Source organism: Chiloscyllium punctatum, chromosome 26 (assembly GCF_047496795.1).
Source record: "Chiloscyllium punctatum isolate Juve2018m chromosome 26, sChiPun1.3, whole genome shotgun sequence".
NCBI classification, from domain to species: Eukaryota; Metazoa; Chordata; class Chondrichthyes; order Orectolobiformes; family Hemiscylliidae; genus Chiloscyllium; species Chiloscyllium punctatum.
The window spans coordinates 30,039,190-30,063,769 of record NC_092764.1 but is presented as its reverse complement, the minus strand read 5'-3'; the positions used below and the strand labels follow the sequence as shown (position 1 = coordinate 30,063,769).

General features: G+C 37.6%; 1 protein-coding gene across 3 annotated transcripts in view; it reads right to left on the bottom strand.

Moving 5' to 3' along the window:
* Positions 1-12,927: 12,927 nt before the first annotated feature.
* The window catches only part of nfat5b (nuclear factor of activated T cells 5b), a 228,494-nt gene continuing 216,841 nt past the window's right edge, over positions 12,928-24,580 (bottom strand). For 2 of the 3 annotated variants that reach the window (XM_072596003.1, XM_072596005.1), the window contains one exon: positions 12,929-22,703. Coding sequence is in view for 1 of the 3 variants with exons in the window: in XM_072596004.1 (XP_072452105.1) it covers positions 22,681-22,703 (23 nt within the window). In the remaining 2 variants the exon portion in view is untranslated. Of the gene's footprint in view, positions 22,704-24,580 lie in introns of all 3 variants that reach the window. The other variant, XM_072596004.1, reaches the window with a different exon arrangement.

Below are 24,580 nucleotides of genomic sequence, written 5' to 3'. Positions count from 1 at the left end.
CAGGACTTATACACTTATTGGTAAGGTCCTAGGGAGTGTTGCTGAACAAAGAGACCTTGGAGTGCAGGTTCATAGCTCCTTGAAAGTGGAGTCACAGGTAGATAGGATAGTGAAGGAGGAGTTTGGTATGCTTTCCTTTATTGGTCAGAATATGGAATACAGGAGTTGGGAGGTCATGTTGCGGCTGTACAGGACATTGGTTCGGCCACTGTTGGAATATTGCGTACAATTCTGGTCTCCTTCCTATTAGAAATATGTTGTGAAACTTGAAAGGGTTCAGAAAAGATTTACAAGGATGTTGCCAAGGTTGGAGGATTTGAGCTATAGGGAGAGGCTGAACAGGCTGAGGCTGTTTTTCCTCGAGCATCGGTGGCTGAGGGGTGACCTTATAGAGGATTACAAAATTATGAGGGGCATGGATAGGGTAAATAAGCAAAGTCTTTTCCATGGTGTGGGGGAGTCCAGAACTAGAGGGCATAGGTTTAGGGTGAGGGGGGAAAAATATAAAAGAGACCTAAAGGGCAATGTTTTCACACAGAGGATGGTATGTGTATGGAATAAGCTGCCAGAGGAAGAGGTGGAGGCTGGTACAATTGCGACATTTAAGAGGCATTTGGGTGGGTATATGAATAGGAAGGGTTTGGAGGGATATGGGCCGGCTGCTGACAGGTGGGACTAGATTGAGTTGGGATATCTGGTCAGCATGGACAGGTTGGACCAAAGGGTCTGTTTCCATGCTGTACATCTCTGTGACTCTATTTGCTACTGCATTTGCTATTTTCCTATATAATGCAACCTTCTCCAAACCTAGGGAACGTTTGGAAAATTAAAACCTGCATATTAACTGTTGCACTAGCCGATCCTTTTAAGATTCTAGGATGAAGTCCATCTGGACCCATTAGTCTGCAGTTCCAACAATTTGTTCATTACTACTTTCCTGATGATTGTAATCATCTTGAGTTACTTGTTTCCTTTCATCTCTAAACTACAGCTATTTCTGGTATTTTACTTCTTCCTCCATAGTGAAGATCAATGCATAGTCTTGTTGTGGTTCTATTCGCCGAGCTGGGAATTTGTCTTGCAAACGTTTCGTCCCCTGTCTAGGTGACATCCTCAGTGCTTGGGAGCCTCCTGTGAAGCGCTTCTGTGCTGTTTTCTCCGGTATTTATAGTGGCCTGTCTCTGCCGCTTCCAGTTGTCAGTTCGAGCTGTCCACTGTAGTGGCCGGTATATTGGGTCCAGGTCGACGTGTACAAAACTAATGTAGTGTACAAAATCCCATGCAACGACTGCAGAAAACACTATATCGGACAAACAGGAAGACAGTTAACGATCCGTATACACGAACACCAACTAGCCACGAAATGACACGACCAGCTATCCTTAGTAGCCACACACACAGACGACAAGCAACATGAATTCGACTGGGACAACACTACCATTATAGGGCAAGCCAAACAGAGAACAGCCAGGGAATTCCTAGAGGCATGGCACTCATCCACAGACTCTATCAACAAACACATCGACCTGGACCCAATATACCGGCCACTACAGTGGACAGCTTGAACTGACAACCGGAAGCGGCAGAGACAGGCCACTATAAATACCGGAGAAAACAGCACAGAAGCGCTTCACAGGAGGCTCCCAAGCACTGAGGATGTCACCTAGACAGGGGACGAAACGTTTGCAAGACAAATTCCCAGCTCGGCGAACAGAACCACAACAACGAGCACCCAAGCTACAAATCTTCTACCAAACTTTGAATCAATGCATAGTACACATTATATTCATTTGTCATCATATTACTTTCCTTTATTAATGGAAAAAATGACCCCTTCAGCGTCCAACTGACCAGAGGTGGTTTCAATTAGGGATTTTGAGGGAAGACATTACGATTAGTAAATGCCATAGGCAATTATCTTTGTCCATCTGCCTGGTTCATTGGGCAGAAAAGATGAAAATTACCTGTATACCTACTAACATTTAACCAATACATGATTATGCAAAAGCAGTATACATTATGTTAAACCTGAATGCCTTTAGTGATTTTATATTTTAAAGAAACCCCTTGTCTGAAAGGAGACTATAAACAGTGTGATATTTCTCACACAAAAATAGAATGCAAGTGTTAAGCTAGCCGAGGCAATCCTTGAGCTGAGCAAACCTGAAACTTCCAAGCAGCAAAGATTCTTCTGACCCTTTCCTGCTAATAATTCTTCTGAGTTTACTTGTCAAAGAAATATTCCCAGTGGAACACCATTGGGGTGAATATAGTTGGGGCAAAACAAGATCCGCCTCCTTTTTATGACACAAATTCCAAGTTATGTCTGATTAGTGTTAAGGGTCCAGTCCTCGAGAACAAATTTGTAAATGGATGAGTAGATAAGTGGGTAGTTGCAATGTGGTTCAGTCTGGGGTAGTCAGCTGGCTGGGAGATACAGGGTTCAATACTGGGATTATTGGATCCAATTGGTAGAAAAACTGGATAGGAACTGTGACAGACCATAGGATTTTGAGTGCTGAGGGAGTAGGCAGATCAGATTTGAAGGACAGGGGTTAGGATAATCACGGGCAGTTCAAGATATCATTAGGTCAGTGAAGTAATCGATGGGTGTCAGTTGTGGGTTTATCCAGTCGTTAGATCAGATTTTAATTGATCATTTTCTACATAATTGTCAAAGTTATTTCTGTGGATTTATCAAAAGTTTCTGACTTTAGAGTTGAAGGTAATTGTGCTGATTACTAATAACAACTCCATGGTGCCTTTGTAAAGTACAACATTTGATTGACTGATTTCTTTGAAAATAAAAAGTTTCTGTATTAGCTGAATATTTTTGCAATAATGCCGATTTTAAAGAAGTCCTACTTCACAACTTTTGTATTCACTTGCAACTTATGTGAGAATGTGTTTCATATGTTTGCAGAATTAGGAGGACTCTTGGATGGAAGAAATCATCTTATAGTTTGAAGAAATTGTAATAAATTGGGATAACCCCTCTGTGAAATTTTAAATTTGCCAAAATTAGAATTGGCAACTGAAACCAAGCATCATTTTAGTACCTTGTTGCTATAAATGAAAACTAACTGTAGAATGATACAGCATGCAGGGAGATGTGCTCTCGGATTATAAATGTTGTGTTATTAGAAGCTTTCAGAATGACTTGCCAGAATTTCCATGACTACACGCAATCACTTCTGGGTCATTGACTGTTACCATAGAAAGTCCAGATTTCTAATTAGGTAATGAACTCACAAAACACTTAAGAAATCTGCGCAATGTGTATGATTTGTTGCTGCACTATATGTGGCAATTATAAGGCTGAAATTGGACCATGGATCTAATATAGCAAGCATGTTCACATATGGATTGTTAAACATCTGTTCCCATTAGTATTACAGATTTTCATCTGCAGAAACAAGACCGAAATGTTTTTAAAAAACTTTTTCCACTTCAGAGAACAAGAGAATGATTTACATTTCCAATTACTTGTATTGACAAACTAACAGTCTGAAGCTGTTCATTTCATCCCAATTTCTCATGCATTTTATTCTTCCAATTGAAAAATTACACACAGATTATCTCTTTTCTTATCACTGCAAAGTTGTTCATAAATCACTAGCCATGTAGATAAAGATGGCAATTTTTTTGCACTCAACAAATTCCAAACCAAAAAGCAATGAAATTATTCTCCTCTTAATCTGATTTTTAGTTGTGCCGGTTGAGAAATGACACCAGGACAGGATTCTGAGCTCAGGCCATGGTCAGAAATGGAAGTAAGTGAGAAATTTTAAAAACAAAGTTCAGCTAACCAGCATTCTGGCTCCTGATTTGGGTCATTTTGTAAAAATTAGGCTGAGTGCAGGGCGACTGACCCGCATGCAGCACCTAGCCAAAACAATTCATTAAGAGTTTATTTAGGCAATTAAAGGAGGCAGACTGGAATTTTCCATTTCATTTCCAGCTTCCTGCAAATGATAATGGTCAATTTAGAAACCTGAACCTTTGCAAACCTGAGGCCAGCACTCCATGCAGGCTTCAAGCCTCTCAACCCTGTGTCTGGATACAGGCTAAACTACAAGATACACTTTTTACAAATATTTAATTTTAAAAAGGTTGGAGAAATTGTCTCCTTCTTTAAGTAGCATCTCCTTTACTTTAACTGCTATTGTAGTTTTTTTTTAATGGGGTGTGGGTGTCACTGACAAAGCATTTTTGCTCTTCCCAACTTGTTCTTAAATTGAGTAGCATTATAAGCCACTTTAGGGGTGGTTACTGCACCTTTCAAGCTTCAATAGCCTATTTGTCACTTTTAATTGAAAGTGAACCCAACTCCAGACCAATTAAAAGTGCATACCCCTGCAATCAAAGTTTAGAACTTGCTCTTTGGATACATCAGAAGAACTTTTGCAGTTTCTGCTCTTTGTTACTTCTGATGAGGTGGCATTACAACCCTAAGACTCACTTGAGGTTCTTAGTTTTGCTGCTGTTAATCACCCTGCCAATGAGGCCCTACTCCTTACTTAAACAATATAGTTGAAATGCATAAAAATTAAGATGGAAAACATTCACATATCTCAAATTATAGTTTTCTAATTGGAGTCTCACTATTTCATATCCTAAACTAATAAGGTAGCTCAAACTGGTATATGCAAAGAAAATGCAATAAATTTACTTTGAGTCCTGTGCACAATAATGAATGGAATTCTAAGTGTGCCAAAATTTAAGCTGTTTTCAATTTGTATTGTAAAATTGTCTGGCAGAATTTCTGTCATATCTCACACAGGATAACTAAGAAAAATGCTCATGATATCATCACGATCATAGCACATGACCCAAGAGTAGAAAGGTTTCAGACTCCATCTTAATCAGTCATTTGAAACATGACACATTGAATGAATTTTTTAACTGACCAGCTTAGTGTTAGTTTACTGATATAACTGTGAATATCATCAGGTAAACATGATGTAGACATGCCAGTGTTGGTAAAAACAAGGACTGCAGATGCTGGAAACCAGATTCTAGATTAGAGTGGAAAAGCACTGCAGTTCAGGCAGCATCCGAGGAGCAGGAAAATTCGACGTATCGGGCAAAAGCCCTTCACCAATGTTGGACTGGGGTGGACAAAGTCAAAAGCACACGACACCAGGTTATAGTCCAACAGATTTATTTGAAATCACAAGCCGTCAGAACAACGTTCCTTTGTGAGGTCATAGATCATAGAGATGTACAGCACAGAAACAGACCCTTCAGTCCAATTCATCCATGTCAACCAGATAGCCTAAATTACTGTAATCCCATTTGCCAGCACTTGGCCCATATCCCTCTAAACCCTTCCTATTCATATACCCATCCAGATGCTTTTTAAATGTTGTAATTGTACCATCCTCTACCACTTCCTTTAGTAGCTCATTTCCATACATGCACCACCCTCTGTGAAAAAACTGCCTCTTAAGGTCCCTTTTAAATCTTCCCCCCCCCTCACCTTAAAGCTGTGCCCTCTAGTTCTGGTCTCCCCCATTCCAAGGGTGGTGCATGTATAGAATGAGCTGCCAGAGAAAATGGAGGCTGGAACAATTACATTTAAAAGGCATGTGGATGAGTTTATGCATAGGAAGGGTTGAGGGGGCTATGGTCTAAATGCTGGCAATGGGACTAGATTAATTTAGGATATCTGGTCGACATGGGCGAGTTAGACTGAAGGGTATCTTTCCATGCTGTACATCTCTATGACTATGACCTGACAAAGGAGTGTTTGGTCCAAATGCTTGTGATTTCAATAAACCTGTTTGACTATAACCTGATATCATGTGACTTTTGACTTCATCAGGTAAAGATACCCTGCTGGGGCAAACACACCAGAACTGGCAGTCATGGCATAGGTATAAATGGAGTCATTGGGTATAATGCCCAAATTTGCTGTGAATTCAAATTTCTTCACACACCACCAGTAAGGACTTCACAGACAAGAGAAAAGTTGAGTGACCACCAGGAAGACGAGTAAACGTAGGCAGGCAGTGCAGAAGTCCTTTGTGGCTATTCCCCTCTCAAATGGGTATACTATTTTGGATACTGTTGGGGAGAATGACATTTGGGAAAAGCAGTAGTAGCCAGGTCACCATGACTGGCACTGTTGTATAGCAAGGAGGGTCTAAGTGGAAGTGAGCAGTAGTGATAGGGGACTCTCCAATTAGGGGCACAGGAACACATTTCTGTGGCCATGAGACAGTGTTGCCTCATGGGTGTTGGAGTCCAGGATGTCTCTGAACAGCCACAGTATATTTCTGAAGAGGAGGATGAGCAACCATGGACAGAGAAAGAGATGAGGTTCTGCAAAGGGAATTCAGAGTTAGAAAGGAAGTTGAAAAGCAGGAACTCCAGGGTTATATTCTCAGGATTACTTCCTGTGTCACATGCCAGTGTGGTTAGGAATAGAAAGATAGTTGTTAAATATATGGCGAAAGAGCTGGTGTATGAGGGAGGGCTTCAGGTATGTACATCATTGGGATATCTTTTGGATAAGTGAGACCTATACAAGAAGGATGGGTTGCACCTAAACTGGAGGAACACCAATATCCTGGTAGGGAGGGTTGCTAGTGTCACTTGGGAGGATTTAAACTAGTATGGCAGTGGGTGGAAACCAGAACAGTAGGTCAGCAAGTAAAATGACAGAGGAAGACACTCAAGTCAGTAAGACTAAGAGAAAGAACAGACAAGGAGAGGTTACTGAACACTGCAAGACTAGCAATCAGAGTAGTATTTATTAATGTGAGGAGTATGACTGGTAAGGCAGATGAACTTCAATTTGTACAAATAGCTATGATGTTGTTGCTTTTACAGAGACTTGAAAGAGGGAGAAGACTGGCAGCTTAACATTCTGAAATTTAAATATTTCAGGTCAGATAGAGAAGGATGTAAGAGAAGTGGGGAGTTGCATTACTGTTAAGGGAGAATATCCATACTGAGGCAGGACACCTTGGAGGGCTCATCCAGCAAAGCTTAGGAGTAAACCTCATGACTGGAAGGTGCAATTACTTTGAGACTGTATTACAAGCCTCTCAACAGCCAGCAGATGATAGAGGCACAGATACATGGACAGATTATGAAAAATTGTAAAAACAACAGGGTTGTTGTGATAGGTGATTTTAACTTCCTCTATATTGACTGGGACTTTCTTGTGCAATTGGTGAGTGTGTGTGTGTGTGTGTTTGGTGGGGGGGGGGGGGGTAGGTGGGCGGGGTGGGGGTGTTTAAGGAAACTTGATAGGAGTATTCAGGATGATGTTTTGACACAATACGCACACAGTGAAAAGGAGGGAAGTGGCCATTCCAGACCTGGTATTGGGGAGATGAGCTTGGCTACGTGGTGAAAGTTTCAGTGGGAGGTGCATTTCACTGCTACTCTGTCTTTTGTGATTAAGCCAGTTCTGTATCGATCTTATCAGCATACCATGGATTCCATGTGACTTCACCTTTTGTATCAGTCTACCATAAAGGACCTTGACAAAGGCTTTGCTACAGCCTATATAGATAACATATCATTCATCTTTGTCATCCTCAAAAAAAACCTAAACTGCAGGAAGGCGAATTATCATAATCTTAGTAAGAAACTGGGGAAAGGAGAATGGGAATGACTCTTTGAGGGTAAATCCAGATCTGGCACATGGGGATCTTTTAAAGTTCAGTTGATTAAAGTTCAGGACCAGCATGTTAAGTCAGAAATATGGGATTCCTAAAAGGGACCTTTTCAAATACTTCCAGATTAGGGATTACATACAGAAGACCTTGCTCTTGACTCAGCTCTCCAAGTCGGATATAGAAAGAAGAGTGCTCCAACATGGGGCGTGCTTTCGGTTAGAACCATATATCATCTGCAGAGAGGGAGAGACTTCGTGGGATCTGGAATCGGAGTTAGGGGAAGAAATCTCATTGGAAACATGGGGGGATGAAAATAAAATTTCAATATGCAATAAAGCACAACGTATGCAATTAAAGATCCTTCATGGATCCCATGTGGCATCAGAGAGGTTAGCAAAGTTTAAGAAAGAATCTTCCCAAAAATGTCCTAAATGTAAAATCATCACTGACACCCTCACACATTGCTTTTGGTCCTGCTACAAGATTTATGGATACTGGGATGCCATAGTGAATGAGCTGGAAAAGATCCTGGGAATTGAAGTTGAGGAGGATCTGATATCCCTTTTGGTTCTACCAAATCTGCCCTGTCTGGGTGAGCACGGGAAAAGGTTATTAAACATTCTTACATACTGTGAGGAAGAGCATTCTAAATGAATTGGATATTAGAAAAACCTCCAGGTCTTGTGGGGTGGTTCAGACTTGTGATAGAACACACCCCCCAAGATTATCTGACAAGCATGGTGCACCACGGAACAGCGCAATTTTATAAGACATGGTGGCCCTTTCTATATTATGGACTTCAGTAGGGCATTCGACAAGGTTCCCCATGAGAGACTGGTTAGCAAGATTAGATCACATGTAATGCATGGAGAACTAGCCATTTGGCTACAGAACTGACTCAAAGGTAGAAGACAGAGGCTGGTGGTGGAGTATTGTTTTTCAGACTGGAGGCCTGTGACCAGTCGAGTGCCACAAGGATCGGTGCTGGGTCCACTACTTTTCATCATTTACATAAATGATTTGGATATAAGCATAAGAGGTATAGTTAGTAAGTTTGCAGGTGACACCAAAATTGGAGGTGTAGTGGACAGCAAAGAAGGTTACCTTAGATTACAATGGGATCTTGATCAGATGGGCTAATGGGTTGAGAAGTGGCAGATGAAGTTTAATTTAAATAAATGCAAGGTGCTGCATTTTGGGAAAGCAAATCTTAGCAGGACTTATACACTTAATGGTAAGGTCCTAGGGAGTGTTGCTGAATAAAGTGACCTTGAAAGTGGAGTCATAGGTAGGTAGGATAGTGAAGGTGTTTGTTATGCTTTCCTTTATTGGTCAGAGTATAGAGTACAGGAGGTCATGTTGTGGCTGTACAGGATACTGGTTAGGCAGCTTTTGGAATATTGCGTGCAATTTTGGTTGGAAGGATGTTGTGAGACTTGAAAGGGTTCAGGAAAGATTTATAAGGATGTTGCCAGAGTTGGAGGACTTGAGCTATAGGGAGAGGTTGAATATGCTGGGACTGTTTTCCCTGGAGCGTTGGAGGCTGAGGGGTGACTGTATAGAGGTTTATAAAATCATGAGTCGCATGGATAAGATAAATAGACAGTCTCTTCACTGGGGTGGGGGAGTCTAGAACTAAACAGTAAGGTTTAGGATGAGAGAGGAAAGATGTAAAAGAGACCCAAGGGAAACCTTTTCATGCAGAGGGTGGTACGTGAATGGAATGAGCTGTTAGAGGAAGCAGTGGAGGCTAGTCCAATTGCAACATTTAAAAGGCATCTGGATGGGTACATGAATAGGAAGAGCTTGGAGGAATATGGGCGGAGTGCTGACAGACAGGACTAGATTCGGTTGGGATATTTGGTCGGCATGGACGAGGTGTACATCTCTATGACTGTATGTTCCTGCGAAAATGAAGGTTAAAGATGTTAAGATTTGGGAACTTATTCAAAAAGAAAAAAGGAGGGAAAAGTAAGGTTTTGAAGGCAGACAGAGCCCTTGAAGAATACAAAGACAGCAGGGAAGAACTTAAACAAGGAATCAAGGATAAGCAAAAAGGTGCCATGAAATATATTTGGTAAACAGGATTAAGGAAAATCCCAAGGTGTTTTATATATATATATATATATATATATATATAAAGAGCAAGAGGGTAGCAAAGGAGTAGGATCATTCAAGGACAGAGGATAATTTATACGTGGAGCCAGAGGAAGTGACTGAGGTCTTTAACGAATACTTTGCATCAGTATCCACAAAGGAGAAGGACATGGTAGATGGTCAGTCCTGGGAGGCATATGCTGATATTCCAGCACATGTCAGTATAAAGAATATAAGCATTTTGAAAAGTATTAAAGTGAACTTATACACCTAATGGCAAGGTCCTGGGCAGTGTTGATGAACAGAGAGACTTTGGAGTGCAGGTTCATAGTTCTTTGAAAATGTAGTTGCAGGTAGACAGAATAGTAAGGCAATATTTGGTATTGGTCAGAGTATTGAGTATGAGTTGGGAGGTCATATTGTGGCTGTACAGGACATTGGGTAGGCCATATTTGGAATATTGTGTGCAATTCTGGTCTCCCTGGAAGGATGTTATGAAATTTGAGAGAGTTCAGAAAAGATTTACAAGGATGTTGCCAAGGTTGGAGCTACTGCTAGAGGCTGAATACGCCTGAGTATGGCTGAGCATCAAAGGCTGAGGGGTGACCTTATAGAGTTTTATAAAATCATGAGGGGCGTGAATAGGGTAAATAGACAAGGTCTTTTCCCTGGAAAGGGGGCATCCAGAACTTCAGGGCATAAGTTTAAAGTGAGAAGGGAAACATTTAAAAAGGACCTAAGGGGCAACCATTTCATGCAGAGGATGGTGCGTATATGGAAATGAGCTGCCAGAAGAAGTGGAGGAGGTTGGTACAATTACAACACTTAAGAGGCATCTGGATAGGTGTACGAATAGGAGGGGTTTAGAGGGATAAAGGCCTTGTGCTGGAAAATGGGACTAGATTCATTAAGGATACCTAGTTGGCATGGATGAGTTGGACCGAAGTGTCTGTTTCCATGCTGCATATCTCTATGAAGCTAGAAAGATTCCCAGGACCTGATGAGATCAATCCAGAATACTGAGGAATGGAGGCAGGTGAGGAACTTGCTGGGGTCTCTTATGAATCTTTGTATCTTTTTTAGCCACAGGAGAGGTCCCAGGGAGTTTAGAGAAGATTTGTAGCCCATGTTGAGGCTCTAGATGTAGATTTGCTCACTGAGCTGGAAGGTTTGTTTTCAGACATTTTGCTACCATACTAGGTAACATCAGTGAGCCTCCGGATGAAGCACTGATGGCATAGCTCTGTTTTTTTTGGGTTGGTGAGGTCATTTCCTGTGGTGATATCATTTCCCATTCTTTTTCTCAGGGGGTGGTAGATGGGATCCAAGTGAATCAACGATCAACAAATGCATTGACTACCCCTGAGAAAAAGAATGGGAAATGACATCACCACAGGAAGTGACATCACCAACCCAAAGAAACCTAATCCCATAAATAGAAAGTAGGCCATGCCACCAGTGCTTCATCCAGAGGCTCACTGATGATGTTACTTGGTATGGTGACAAAACATCTGAAGACGAAACATCTGAAAACAAACCCTTCAGCTCAGCGAGCAAACCTACATCCAGAACAGGAGATGTCCCTGAGGACTGCAGAATAGCCAACATTGTTCCTTTAAGATATGCAACAGGGAGAATCGGGGAAAATTACAGGCCAGTGAGGCTTATATTAGTTGTAGGGAAATCATTGGAGAATGTTCTTAGGGATAGGATTTATTCACAATTTGAAAAATATGGACTTATTAGCAATAGGCAGCATGGCTTTGTGCAAGGAAGTCATGTCTTGCAAATATCATTGAGTTTTTTTGAGAATGTGACCAAGATGAATGATAAGGACAGGATGGTAGATGTTACCTATATAGGCATTAGCAAGGCCTTTGTCAAGGGTCCCTTATGGTAGACTCAGACAAAAAGGTGAACTCACATGGGATCCACTGTGTGCTGGTAAGTTTGATACAAAACTGGTTTTAGTCATAAAGACAGAGTAGCAGTGAAAAGGTGTTTTTCAGACTGGAGATCTGTAACCAGTGGTGTTCTGCAAACAGAACTAATCCCTGCAATATATACAAATGATATGGAGGAGAACGTAGGCAGCTTATTTCGTAAGCTTGTGGATGACACACAAGCTTTTGGAGCAGCGGTTGGTGAGGAAGATGGGCAGATACTACAACAGGATATAGATAGTCTCGAGACTTGGGCAGAGAAATGACAGGATTTAATCCGGACAAATGAGAGGTAATTAAATTTTGGGAGGGCAGTCTATGGTAAATGGCAGAACCCTTAATAGCATCAAGATATAGAAGGGTCTAGGAGTACAGGTCCACAGTTCCCTGAAAGTGACAACACATGCGTATGTGTAAGGTGGTCAAAAAGGCATATGGCATTCTTGCCTTCATCAGTTGGGAGTTGGGACAGAGTGTATAACAATTGGCAAGCTGTATAAAACTTTAGTTGGGCACATTTGGAATACTGTGGACAGCTCTGATTGCTACACTACCAGAAAGATGTGAAAGCTTTGAAGATTGTACAAAAACAGTTACCAGGATGTTGCCTGGTTTGGACAGCATTACAGCATTAGGTACAAGAAGAGATTGGACAAACTTAAATATCAAAGCTGGGGGGGGGAGAAACAACCTAGTAGAGATTTACACAATTATGACAGGTATAGATAGAATGGGATAGTTGGAGTTGCCTTTTCAGTGTAGGAATATCAATTAATCGGGAATACAAGTTTAAGGAGGTAAGTTTAAAGGTGATTTGAGAGACAGATTTTTGTTTTACATAGAGGGTGGTAAGTGCCTGGATTGCATTGGTGAGCGTAGATACAACAGCAGTGTTTAAGAGATATCTTGATAAAGATATGAATAGGCAGGGAACAGAGGGATATGGACAGCATGGAGGCAAAAGGTTTTTAGTTCAGAATGCCATCATGTGACAGCATTGTCTTTGTGTGCCAAAGGACTTGTTCCCATCCTCTTCTATTCTTTGTTCTTTAAAATGTGAACAGCTCATTTAGTTTGGTTTAATTCTATTTTTATTTGTTTTTCATGATGAGAAAAGTAAGTTTCAAATATCTCAATGGTCAAGCTGATCACTGGAAGATCCCTTTTAAACAAATACTATACTAATGAAGTAGTTCTAAATTAATGTAGGACATGTAAACTATACATAGATGAAAACTCAAAATTACAAGTTTAACTTTTTATTTGTTTAGATAGTAATTACAGAAATATAATTGCAAAAGTATACAAAGTCCCAACAAAGCAAAATACACTTTTAGTTTCAACAATTAAACACCTATGCAAATAATGTCTCCCAAACCTCCAATGTCAGTGCTGTTAGTAACTATTACTGAAGCATAACAATGATATAATTTGGTTACATCACAGCAGGAAATTTTTAAAAGGCTCATTTTGCAACAAGTTGTTTCAATTATATAGTAAGTACATCATATAACAAAGCCATACTTTCAATTTATACATTTAAAAACATTTTCAGACAACATGTGCCAGGGTGAGTGAGCACAGTATCAATTTTGATCAATAGTGATAACTCTTGAAAGGTACTAGTGTTCAGTGCACCGACAAGGACCAGAAGAAGGTCTGAGACTTCTCAAACCTCCACCAAAGATACTCTGTAGCTATCCATAAGAGGTGCTGAAATATGACCTCAGATGGGAATTTAGCTGATGTTTTCATTATTACTGGCTGGGAAATTCTGTAATTCAAAATAAAACTTCTGGCTTTAAACAGCTGTTCTGTCAGCACTTGAAAAGAGAAAAGACCAGTTAACATCTCTGCACTAACCTGAAACAATAACTTGTTTACTAATTTATTTGCAGTTCTTTTCTGTCTTCCAGCTGAGATTTCCTCTGTTGAGTTCTGCATTCAACAATTTTGCAGAGATTTATATCTCACTAGTCAGTGTGAGGGAAGGGTAAAACTATACCACATGGGAGACCCAACCACATTTTCTCAAGTTCTGCTCAACATTATGCTTTCAGTGCGTATAATAAGCATTTGTATTCCTTCAAGTCGGTAACTTTACATTTCATATTCAATGTGGACAACCTAAATTTTCAAAAATCAAAGAACAGGGATAGGAAGTTATGGTTAGCAAAGGCAAAAAGGAGGAGTGGTGACAGTAGAGAGCAACGATGGAATGTAGGAAATGTTGGAACAAGGTTGTCCTTGAGGGGAAATAACAATTTATTGGATAAAGGTTGAGAGACAAGAAAGGTATGACGATCACACTATTGAAGTTCTATAGACCTTCCAATAGTGAGAAAGAGATAGATAAATGGAAGTTGGAGTTGAGGATAAAAGATTTCTGTAATGTGTACAGGAGAACCTCTTTGAATATGCCCTCCATCCAACAAGATGATATACTTTTCTAGATCTGGTGTTAGGAATTTGGATGAACCAATTGGCTATGGACAAACACTTGATAAAAATGATCATCATTTTATGAGGCTAAGATCAGAAATGGAGAAAAGCAATGAATAATCTTAAGTAGAACACAAATGGTAGAGGATCTCAAATCAGGACTCTTTGGAGGATGACAGAAAGGGAGTATGATGAAACAAAAACAAGTGTATGTTGATGAACTCTTCAAGCAAGAATCAGGCCGAATAAAATAAGTTGAGGGGAGATATGCAACTAAAAAGAATGAGAACAAAATGGCAATAGTAAAAAGGGAACAAAAAATTCTATTAGCATATAAATGGATAGTGTAAGATAATAAGGTTAGTCTTTTTATGAACAAAGAGGGTGATGTGTCTTTAGGAGCTCAGGGTAAGGCAGGAAGATTTATAGCACTTTGTATCTAGTGTTTAGTAAAGTAAAACAAAACATCAGAAGTGGGGGCAATAGAGGCAATGAAAGATATGAAAATTGTGAGGTGCGTGTAACGAGAGAGGTTGACTGTGGTGAGGGTCAGTAAGTCATTTAATTCTGATGACTTGCATTCCAAGTCACTAAAGGAATAAGGGTAGAACTAGCTGAAAGGCTTGCCATAATCTTTCAAATTTTGGTGGATACTGGGAAAATGGAGATTGGCAAATAGCTTTCAATGGGGATGATTTCAATTAACAAGACACACTGGCAAAATAGGCAGACAAATAGGACATGGAATTTGATGCAAGTGTGAGGTAATGTATTTTAACAGGAGGCATTTGATGCCATGATTCTAAAGAGTTACGCAGGCACAGAGGGTTATGTGCATAGAAAGTAGCAGGGCATTCTGAGAATGAAACCTGAGTGCAAAAGCAGATAAATTATGTTGATTTTTTAATAGAAATCAGCTCAGGCCCAATCTAAAATAGTGTGTTCAGTTCTGCTGAATAGATTTAGGAACAACGTGAGGATCCTTCAGAAGGTGTAAACGAAATACACCAGAATGATTCCAGAATTGAGGGAATTTAGTTGAAAGGGGTGTATCCTTGGAGAGAATACTATTTAGTTAATTTTGTACATCTCTATTAAATCTTATGAGAGATTTAGACAAGATGGACAAACAAAGGTTGTTCCCATTCATTGGTTGCATAAAGAATAAGACACATGTATTGGGCAAGAGCTGCAGCAGAACATAATAACTAAGCTTTTATGCAATGGCTGCAAATTCGATGGGAAGTTAAGGAAAATAAATTTACAGTCAGAAGAATGTAACATGGGATTGGTTTAGAAACAGCAGGCATGATCTACTGATACTGTATTCCCATTCACAATGAAGACAACACTTTGGATTATTAGCTTTTGTACCACAATAAAAGGAAGAATACAGTATGTTTACATTAGTTTGTTTTAAAAACAAATATATTGACAATTATAGCACAAATCTCACTTCAATTAAAAGTTCTTAATAGTCATGACTTTGTTGTTATAGTGAAGTATCAAAACCTGTAAAGATCACACTGTTTAAATGTCTCACTTAAAAAAAAACAAATTTATAATACGTGGAGTTCTCCCACAATACAGTTTTGGTGACTCAAACTGATTTCCAATTTGTTGATTGCACATACATATTCCAGAGCACCCTTACTGATTCACCTACTAGTTCAAATTTGACTCAAAAGGTACATTACCTCTATTTCTCTATCCACAGATGCTGCCAGACCTGCTGCATATTTCCAGTGCTTTGTTCTATCAGATTTCCAGCATCCAAAGTATTTTCCTTATTACTTTATAAACTTCATCCAAATAGGAAACAATTCTAAAAAAAACCTTAAACACGTTATCACTAAACCATTCCTTTAAAAATGTGAAGTGAAATCAAACATTAATGAGGCATTCCATGTTTCTGTACATACAAAAAAAAAGTCTATTATCTCAGTCTTCATTTTGAGACGGTATTAAATGAACATGAGACAAAACTCTGCGTTGGCAATGAAAGGGTGTAAGAGTAATGAAAACAAGGAAAAAAAATGGAGAACGTCTTGATAAACAAAGGTTTAAGTAAAGTCATCTATTGACTATGTCAAGGGACAACACAAAAGCATTGCAGGCTCAATTTAGCAATATAGAACAGCATTTCTTCTTTATTTGCTAAATCAGTTTTGGACATGTAATTTACACATTGCATCTTTTCTCATGATTGTTCATTATACACCAAATTACAGAGTACTGGATATATGCTGTGCTCTCAGAACATCTACTGATCTAATAGTGCAATACACTAACTAACCAAATGAAATCTACTGCAAAAATATCTAACATGAAACTAAATTCTACTACATTTGAACACCTGCAGAAATCACAAAAATATACAGATTTCATCTATTTTGGGCAACTTTAAATATCTGTGCAATTTTTAAATAAGGTGCACTAATTTTAGGATTTAAAAAAATGTTGACTTGATTTTTCCTATACATACGTTTTGATAAAACTTCTGGATGCAGCGTCTAAGCAGACATTTCAGTTTGCATTATTCCTACGGTTGTGACAAGATTAATATCTGTTGTCCTCAATTAACAATGAGCAAAACCAGTCTGCTCTGATTACAAATACAATAGGCATTGTTTCCTAAAAATTGCTGAAAACAAATCTGGAGTGGATATAGGTTTATGTCAAAACAATCTCAGCAGCAACACAGCAGTCCATAGCACCATCTCACGAACCAAAAAATAACCTATTTTCTTTCCAATAATGCCTTCTAGTTTATTCAAAAACTGGAAATTCTTATTTTTTACCAGGCAGATTTGTATGCCAGTGTGAGTTATAAATTAGAAAAAATTACATTAAATTTTCTCAATATTTAAAACAATTAAAATTATGAGCCATGGTGGCAACTAGAGTCTAGACCAAATAGCTGTGAATTTTTCCATTGGCATCCAGTTGTTGCTTATAATAGATGATTTTTTTTCTAAACTCAGCAAAATCATGAAATTGAATGTTGTCTGATAGCAGACAACTTATTAATGTTCATGGTTTATCACATGACGTGCACATCCGAGCTTTTCAGGTGGGTGAAGCTAAGTAACCACAGGAGAAGAATACAAGTGAAACAAACCAAGACACAAATACAACTTTTATTAAAAAGTGTATTAAAAAAAAATCAAGCTTCGTTATTACAAGAATGTCAAAAATGTCAAATCATAAGGACATCTTGTATTTCTACACTAAATTTTAACATGCAGAATATCAGCACTACTTAAGGTTGTTATCAGGAATATGTAAAGGAAAATACTTCATTTTATGCATGAAGTGGAGGGCTGATCTTAAAAGAAGCAAAAACACAACATTGGGTTACGCTGATTTGGTGATCTGTAAATATTGAAAATGTGGAATCAATAAAATTATCATGTGTACTTTCCAAATGAAGCATTCTTACACAACATAAAATATCAATGTTATATAACTGAACATAATAAGATCCAATGAAACAGCAGTATTAAAACTCTGATTTCCACAAAGCTGATAATTTGTGCAAAGCTCTGGTTCAATTACTGTCTATTCGAGAGGTGCAATAATTTTCTAGATCCCGATCTTCCACGGAACTAGTGAACACTTTAAGGAGTGAGTGAATGGTTGAGTAATACCAAATATTCCAAGCATGAAAGCTATGTTAATAATCTTTATCTTGTTGTAAAAGATGCCTGTCACCCTAATTTTAGCCCTAAATACTCACTTAATGAAAAACAATTCAATGTAAAATTCATGGCTAAATTAAATATCAACAATTTTGCTATGATTCATTGTGCAAGAATGACATTCCTATTCCTTTCAACACAGTACAAAAGTATTCAGATAAAATTAGCTGAGCAAACTACACGCTTCAATTACTGAACAGGGTATTTCAAAGCTGAACAGTACCAGTAATACGACAGATAATGAAAGACAGGTAAGCAATAGCTGTGTTACCCTTAGGGTCCCTGACTACTTGGACACTAATTATTTGTACCCAGATTTCCTATCCATTAGCTTTTAAAAGTTTATGCAAATGGAAGCATGTTAGTTTGTTCCGCAAGTCTAACAATTACTTGGTTGAATTAGCAAATATTACAGCCAGTGGACACGGATACTTTTATTCTGATGAAACAGAATAGCTGGGACTAGACATGGAGGAAACAAACAGCTTCTGATGGAAACCTCTTGAATGTGTATTTAACAATCCAAAAGGAAATAAGTATCTTATATTTTAACTACTTGATGTCTTTAAAGATAAATTAATCAAATAAAACAACATTTTGGAATATTTATCTAAAATATTAGAAGTATTTGGTTCCTCTTATTATTCAATTAATTTGTTAAAGATACTCAATAAAAAGCAAAAATAATGCCAATTTGACATGTACGATAAGAAACACAAATGACTGAAGTTATATTATTGCATAGAGATATTTATGATAATATGAATTGAATGGGATGTTGCTGAACAAACATAAGATTACAGACAGTCATAAATAGTAATATAAATGTGAAGAATTAACAATGCACAATAAATTCAGTTTTGTTTTTAGCCAGCAACCTATATTCATTTTTTATCTATTTAGGCTGCTACCATGTGCTCCCATGATTATAGGCAGTAATGGAATCAGAACAGTACATGACAAAACAATATTTAGTATAAATAGTGAACTCAAAAGATGATCGTCTATGTAATTTTTAAAATCAGATTTTAGATTTCAGTTTTGTCTTTTGATAAAAACAATGGTGTGCTAAAATCAAAAAATAAAAATACTTTCTCATTCAGCATGATCTGTTTAAATGGTTTCTCATGAAAAGACATATTTAAAATACATTTAGCCCTGTTACTTCACAGTATGCCCCATAAATATTTGATTTCCTTTGAAAACAAGTATTTAAATCAGTCAAAAATGGTAGCAAAAGTGCCATTTCAAACTAATTTTGATAGTTTGACAAAGCCACCACAAAAACATGTGGTAAAGTTATTATTTGATTGTACTCAATTAGTACATATAACAAAATATTATACCATTTTATATATATTTGCGTGTATATACATGTACACATATATATAAAAAAGAACCTCCCAAAAATGAAACTTACAATAGGTATAAACCATACAAATCTGAATAGAAATTCTGTATTTAAAACAACTGACCCAAAAGCTGGTCAGGCAACTGAAACTCCCTTCAGAACAAGCCTGTACGACCAAAAACATCCTCATTGAAGGGAAGTAGCTGCTTATCTTTTGTTTTTGCATGGTTCAAAATATGCACAATAAGAAAATAGTTTCGATATTTACAGTAAACAGAAAGAATTTTTTTATAAACATAAATACTCTTAAGTAGTACAGTGGACAGTTGACTGAAAAAAAATCACAAACATTATGGGAAATTACTGGTCACAATATTAGCTGAATAAAGTGCTGGAAATTTCACTGGTAAAAACATTTGCCAACATTTTTCTCCCCAAGAGCTTTATATTCCCAAAAGGAAAAATAGTTATTTCACTTACAATACCCAGCTCATCCCAGAAGTGCTAATAAGAGTGCTGAAAAAAAATGAAAACAAAGCTTTTTTGTTGGTAAAGAGAGACCTCTCAAGTATTGTCTTACATCCATTTCTGCTTCACAAAGATATGTTTGTGTTTTTAAAAAATGTACAATCATATCCACACTCCATAGAGATAATCACTTTAATTATTAGGCATGGATGAACATTATTCACTAGTACTAGGAACCAGTAATAGTCAATAAATTCTGCTAAAGTTGACAAGAAATTAAATGTTACAAATAATTGGGTTGTTTTAGTGAAGGTAGATAGACTTAGGCCAAATATCCTCAATCAGGTATTTTACCACTTTTCAGAGATTGCTATAGAAGTACCTTGCACCAAGGAAACCTGACTTGCTATCTGTAACGTAATACTGATTGACATCACGATAAACTGTACCAAAAACACAATATTTACATTAGATCTGTATAATACTCAAGTAGCTAGTAAAAGTTCACTTTAAAATTAGGAAAGTATAAAGTTATGGAATATATTTAAATGCTGATACATATTAACATTACAAGCTTAACACCGAGTCCAAATCCAAATTTAAGTGAAAGTCAGTTGTTACAAGTATACAACAGCAAACAGCAGTTGAGATTAGCTTGCAGGGGAAATGTTCCCAATGATCTAAAAATTGCAATGGCTTCCAGATCATTTGCAATTCAAAAATAACAATTGGGAGATGTATAAGTAGTGATTTAACTTACATCACCACAAACTCAGTTTCCAAATTCCTCTCATGCACACAATTTTTAATTATGCATTTGACCTCTGTCACTGTTCAGTTACTAAAATTGAGAATTAGATCTTGTATATAATGCGCAAAACAGAATGTGCAACTTATTTACAATTCAATTAAAAATGAAAGTAACTGAGTAAGATAAAAGAGACCTCCTTAAGTGGCACTATTTAATAATACTGGGAATCCTACAGTATCAGAGAAACAAAAATATGAAATTTTCTTCAAATAGACTGAGGGGTTTTGCTAGGTTTGACCACTACATGAAGCAGTACCCCAAGCACACAATCCACTAACCTGAATAACTTGAAGGCTATTACCCTCCATTTTAAAAAAATCTTTCTGGATGAAGAGAAGGTACTCAGGAAGGTAAAAGATAAGGCACCAATTAGTTAGATTAGGGTGGGAAGTTCCAAATAAAGAAATTGCACCCTTGAATTACTGAATAACTATTAGATATATCCTGATTGTTGCAGTTATATATGAGATAGGTTTCACTCCATTTGCCACCTAAATGTAAACAGATCAGCATGCTTCCCATTTCTTCAATTTCAATCCTGGATGTTCAAATCAAAAGTCAGTATGATGCATATTTGTTTGCAAAGTGGCATTGATATTCAAACTCATCATTCAGAAACGAGGAAGGTAGCAATCTCTGCAAATGAACACTGGCGAAACCATCCAAGCATTTATTTTCTCAGCAGGTGACCCAGCTAGTGAGTCTCCATAAGAGTGTTTGTTTACGTAAACAGTGATTACTCCTATACTTGCAATCCTGTAAAAGTGAATATAGACTAATCAGTAACTATGGCGTTGTGTTGCTTAGAAGTTTAAACCCTGCCTCCTGGTTCTTAAATAACACATCAGGTGGACAGATGGCCCTAAAATTCAGATTACCTAGCAAACAAGAGGAAGAGTCTGCAGGTCCTTTTCAAATCAAATAACCATACAGACATGCTCAACGAGCGAACTGATTATTTAACTGCTGCCCGAGAGACTATCCTCTGTTAATGAGTAGAAAGGTCATTTATTTGATTGCTGTTGAGAAGATAACTTTATGATGCAGATGGAACAGGCTTCAGGCAGTGAGCAAAGGTATAAAAGGACTCTAGTTTAAAATTAACAGGCTCTAGTTAGAGGCAGAAAAAGTTATTTTCCCTTTGTGGGCTAATGGATATGTTACATATACTGTCAATGCAAGTAATCAAGAGAGCTGACATTTGAAAACAGGACTGGAAGTAACAACTATAGCTAAATTTGACATAGTGCTTTAGAAACCTGTGTGTATAATATCTCAAATGTAGTGTCTGCAATGCCACCTCTCATATCAATGATGGCATTTATTCCATGCAAGTGCACTAAGCTGTTCCAATTTTTGCAAGTTATTTATTCATGGATTTAGTGAGCTCTGCCTTTTCAAGAGCTGCTGAATTAGTGAGCAGAGTTTCCCGATAGGAACACAAGGTAAGTTCTCTCTTGCTTCTCAGTTTACTATCAGGATATGGCCAAGTTAACTGAAGACTCATTCCTGAGCTTACAATACAGTCGTAAAAATAAGCTCTGTAGACCCAATGGAAGAATATAGAGAGATTGCTAGCCTTCCCACATCACTGTTCATTAGGGTCACAGATGTTTTTAAAAAAATCTAGTATAGACAAAATACATAAAATAATTAAATCCATTTTCCATTTGCTGAGTATCTCCATTGTTGCTAGATTGGATCCTACCCCAGATGAATAGACTTTTGTATCTCCTTGTCTGTGCTATATTCTGAAGTGGTGTTGCCAGGGTGTACTGCCTTTTATTACCTCATGGATTCATGCTTTGTGGATAGTTCCCACAAGTCAGGTTATGCATTTTCTAACCGACATAACAAATTTTAAAAAATGTGTTATCAGCATTCTTAATTTCCTGGCTAACCTACAATTACCATGGGTTTATTGACAATCATAAATGGTTACTGCCTAATTACAATTACATCAAAGCATTTTAACACTTGGCAAGTTGATCAATTGTAGGCTTACACTTTGTAAGATAGCTTACCTTTTGGAGTGAGATGCTAATAAGTAAAGGAGTTATTAAAAATTTGCATTTATGCACTCAAAGGTTTAGAAATGGAGGACATGAACTGGCTTAAAAGCTGAAATGGATATAAGCAATATCAATCCCTTCGTAGAACAATCACGTAGTCTGCTTTCCCTTCATACAATAGCATTCTAGTTTCACAAAGTTCGAAATTTCTTCATATCTTCTTAAACTGGCATTGTATAAAACTCTAAAAGACAAGAAATAAGTTAATCAATTTGCACAAACTATTCTCGTTATTTGCTTAAAAAATGCTGCACTTCTTGGAATAGCAGAATCACAAGTTAAAATCAATTATGCTATCAAATGAATATTTAGTATATTTATATCAAATTGCTTTCTCTAACATGTTAACATAGGGAAAATTATTGTTGGCAATCATTATTTTGTAGAATGATTCACACTAATGGAAATACACTACTCTTATAATTTATATCATGAGGTTTGGGAATAAAATCTACACAAACTACTATTTATCAGTACTTCCTTCTCTTAATCATTAAAACAAAACTAAATTTAATGTTTGCCATATTAAGTCACGTTTCAGTAAAACAACACAGGTGGTTTTTGAATCTTTAATAATTTGAAGTCAAACTGATAAACCACTTTGCATTAAAGCAAATTAGATGGTGTTATGTCAGTAGTTGGGGGTGCTACCCCTTTACAAGAGCTGGTCAGGTGACCTGGTGAGACAGAGATTATGTCCAGTCTAGAAACGGCTATGGAGGTGCGAATATCACCAATAGTGTTCCTCTTCAGATTTACCATTTGTCTACCTAGTTCCAAAAGTAGTACCAACATAACAGCTTGCTCCCTCTCTCTAAAAAAAATGAAAAGTTTTTGGCACTATATTTTTCAATGATAAAACAGGATTCTGAACTACAAATTAAAGGCTTACAGGATAATAGATATATGTGAAATAAAAGTATTAAAGAGACACAAAGAGTAAGACAGAAGAATTGGTATTAATGGGAAAACTTGTCATTGCAAACAACAAAAAGTGGTTTAGCAGCATGTGTTAGGCAATGGTAGCCTGGAGGATGAGTTTAAACAGTGCATTAAGGACAACTTCACAGAAGCTTACATTTTGGAAACCTATTAGGGAACAGCTTTTTTTTTTGACTTGGTAGTGTGTAACAAAACTGATTATTTAAGAATCTCAAAAGTGTAGGATCATCTAGTAATTGTTTCATGATATAAAAGTAAGAAATGTGGGTCTTGGGCTTGTGTTTTAAAAAATGTAAAAGGCAATTCAAGGATATGAAAGCAAAAAAAAGTAGATTGAAAATACTTGTTAAAAGTGAAAACAGCAGATAAGCAGTGGTCGACGTTTAAGGAGCTATTTCATAGTTTCATAATAAGATACATTCCAAGAGGAAGTAATTATGCTACTCCAAGGATCACCATCCATGGCTAACTAACAAACACAAGGGTGATATTAACTTGAAAGAAAGGATATATACACTACCATGACAAATAATGATATTTGATTTGAAGACTTGAAGTTTCATAAAAACAAAATAAATGCTTCCACAAGTATTTAGAAACAGCACTGGTCACCTGGAGGATGAAACTGGGGAATTCATAATGGGACACAAGAAGCTTTGAACTATTTTACATTTCTACTCTGGTGATTAGAACGTGGTGAAAGTAAGGACTACAGATGCTGGAGATTAGAGTGGTGCTGGAACTGCACAGCAGGTCAGGCAGCATCCGAGGAACAGGAAAATCGATGTTTCGGGCAGGAACCTTTCATCAGGAAACTCTGCAGTTATTTCATAGTCAGAGAAGAAGATATTTAAAGCATCCCAAATATAAGAGGTAAATGGGATGGAGGAATTAAAACAAATCAATGTCACCAGAGTAAAAATGGGCAAAGTAACAGAACTGAAGGCTGATAAGTTCCCTGATAAGCTACTACAGAGCACCTTAAAAGTGGCTGCAGAGACAGTGAATGCATTCTTTGTACTCTTCCAAAATTCCCGAGATTCTGGAGAGGTCCCAGCAGACTGGAAAACCACAAATTCAACATTTTTGTTCAAGAAAGGAAGTAGACAAAATGGTAAA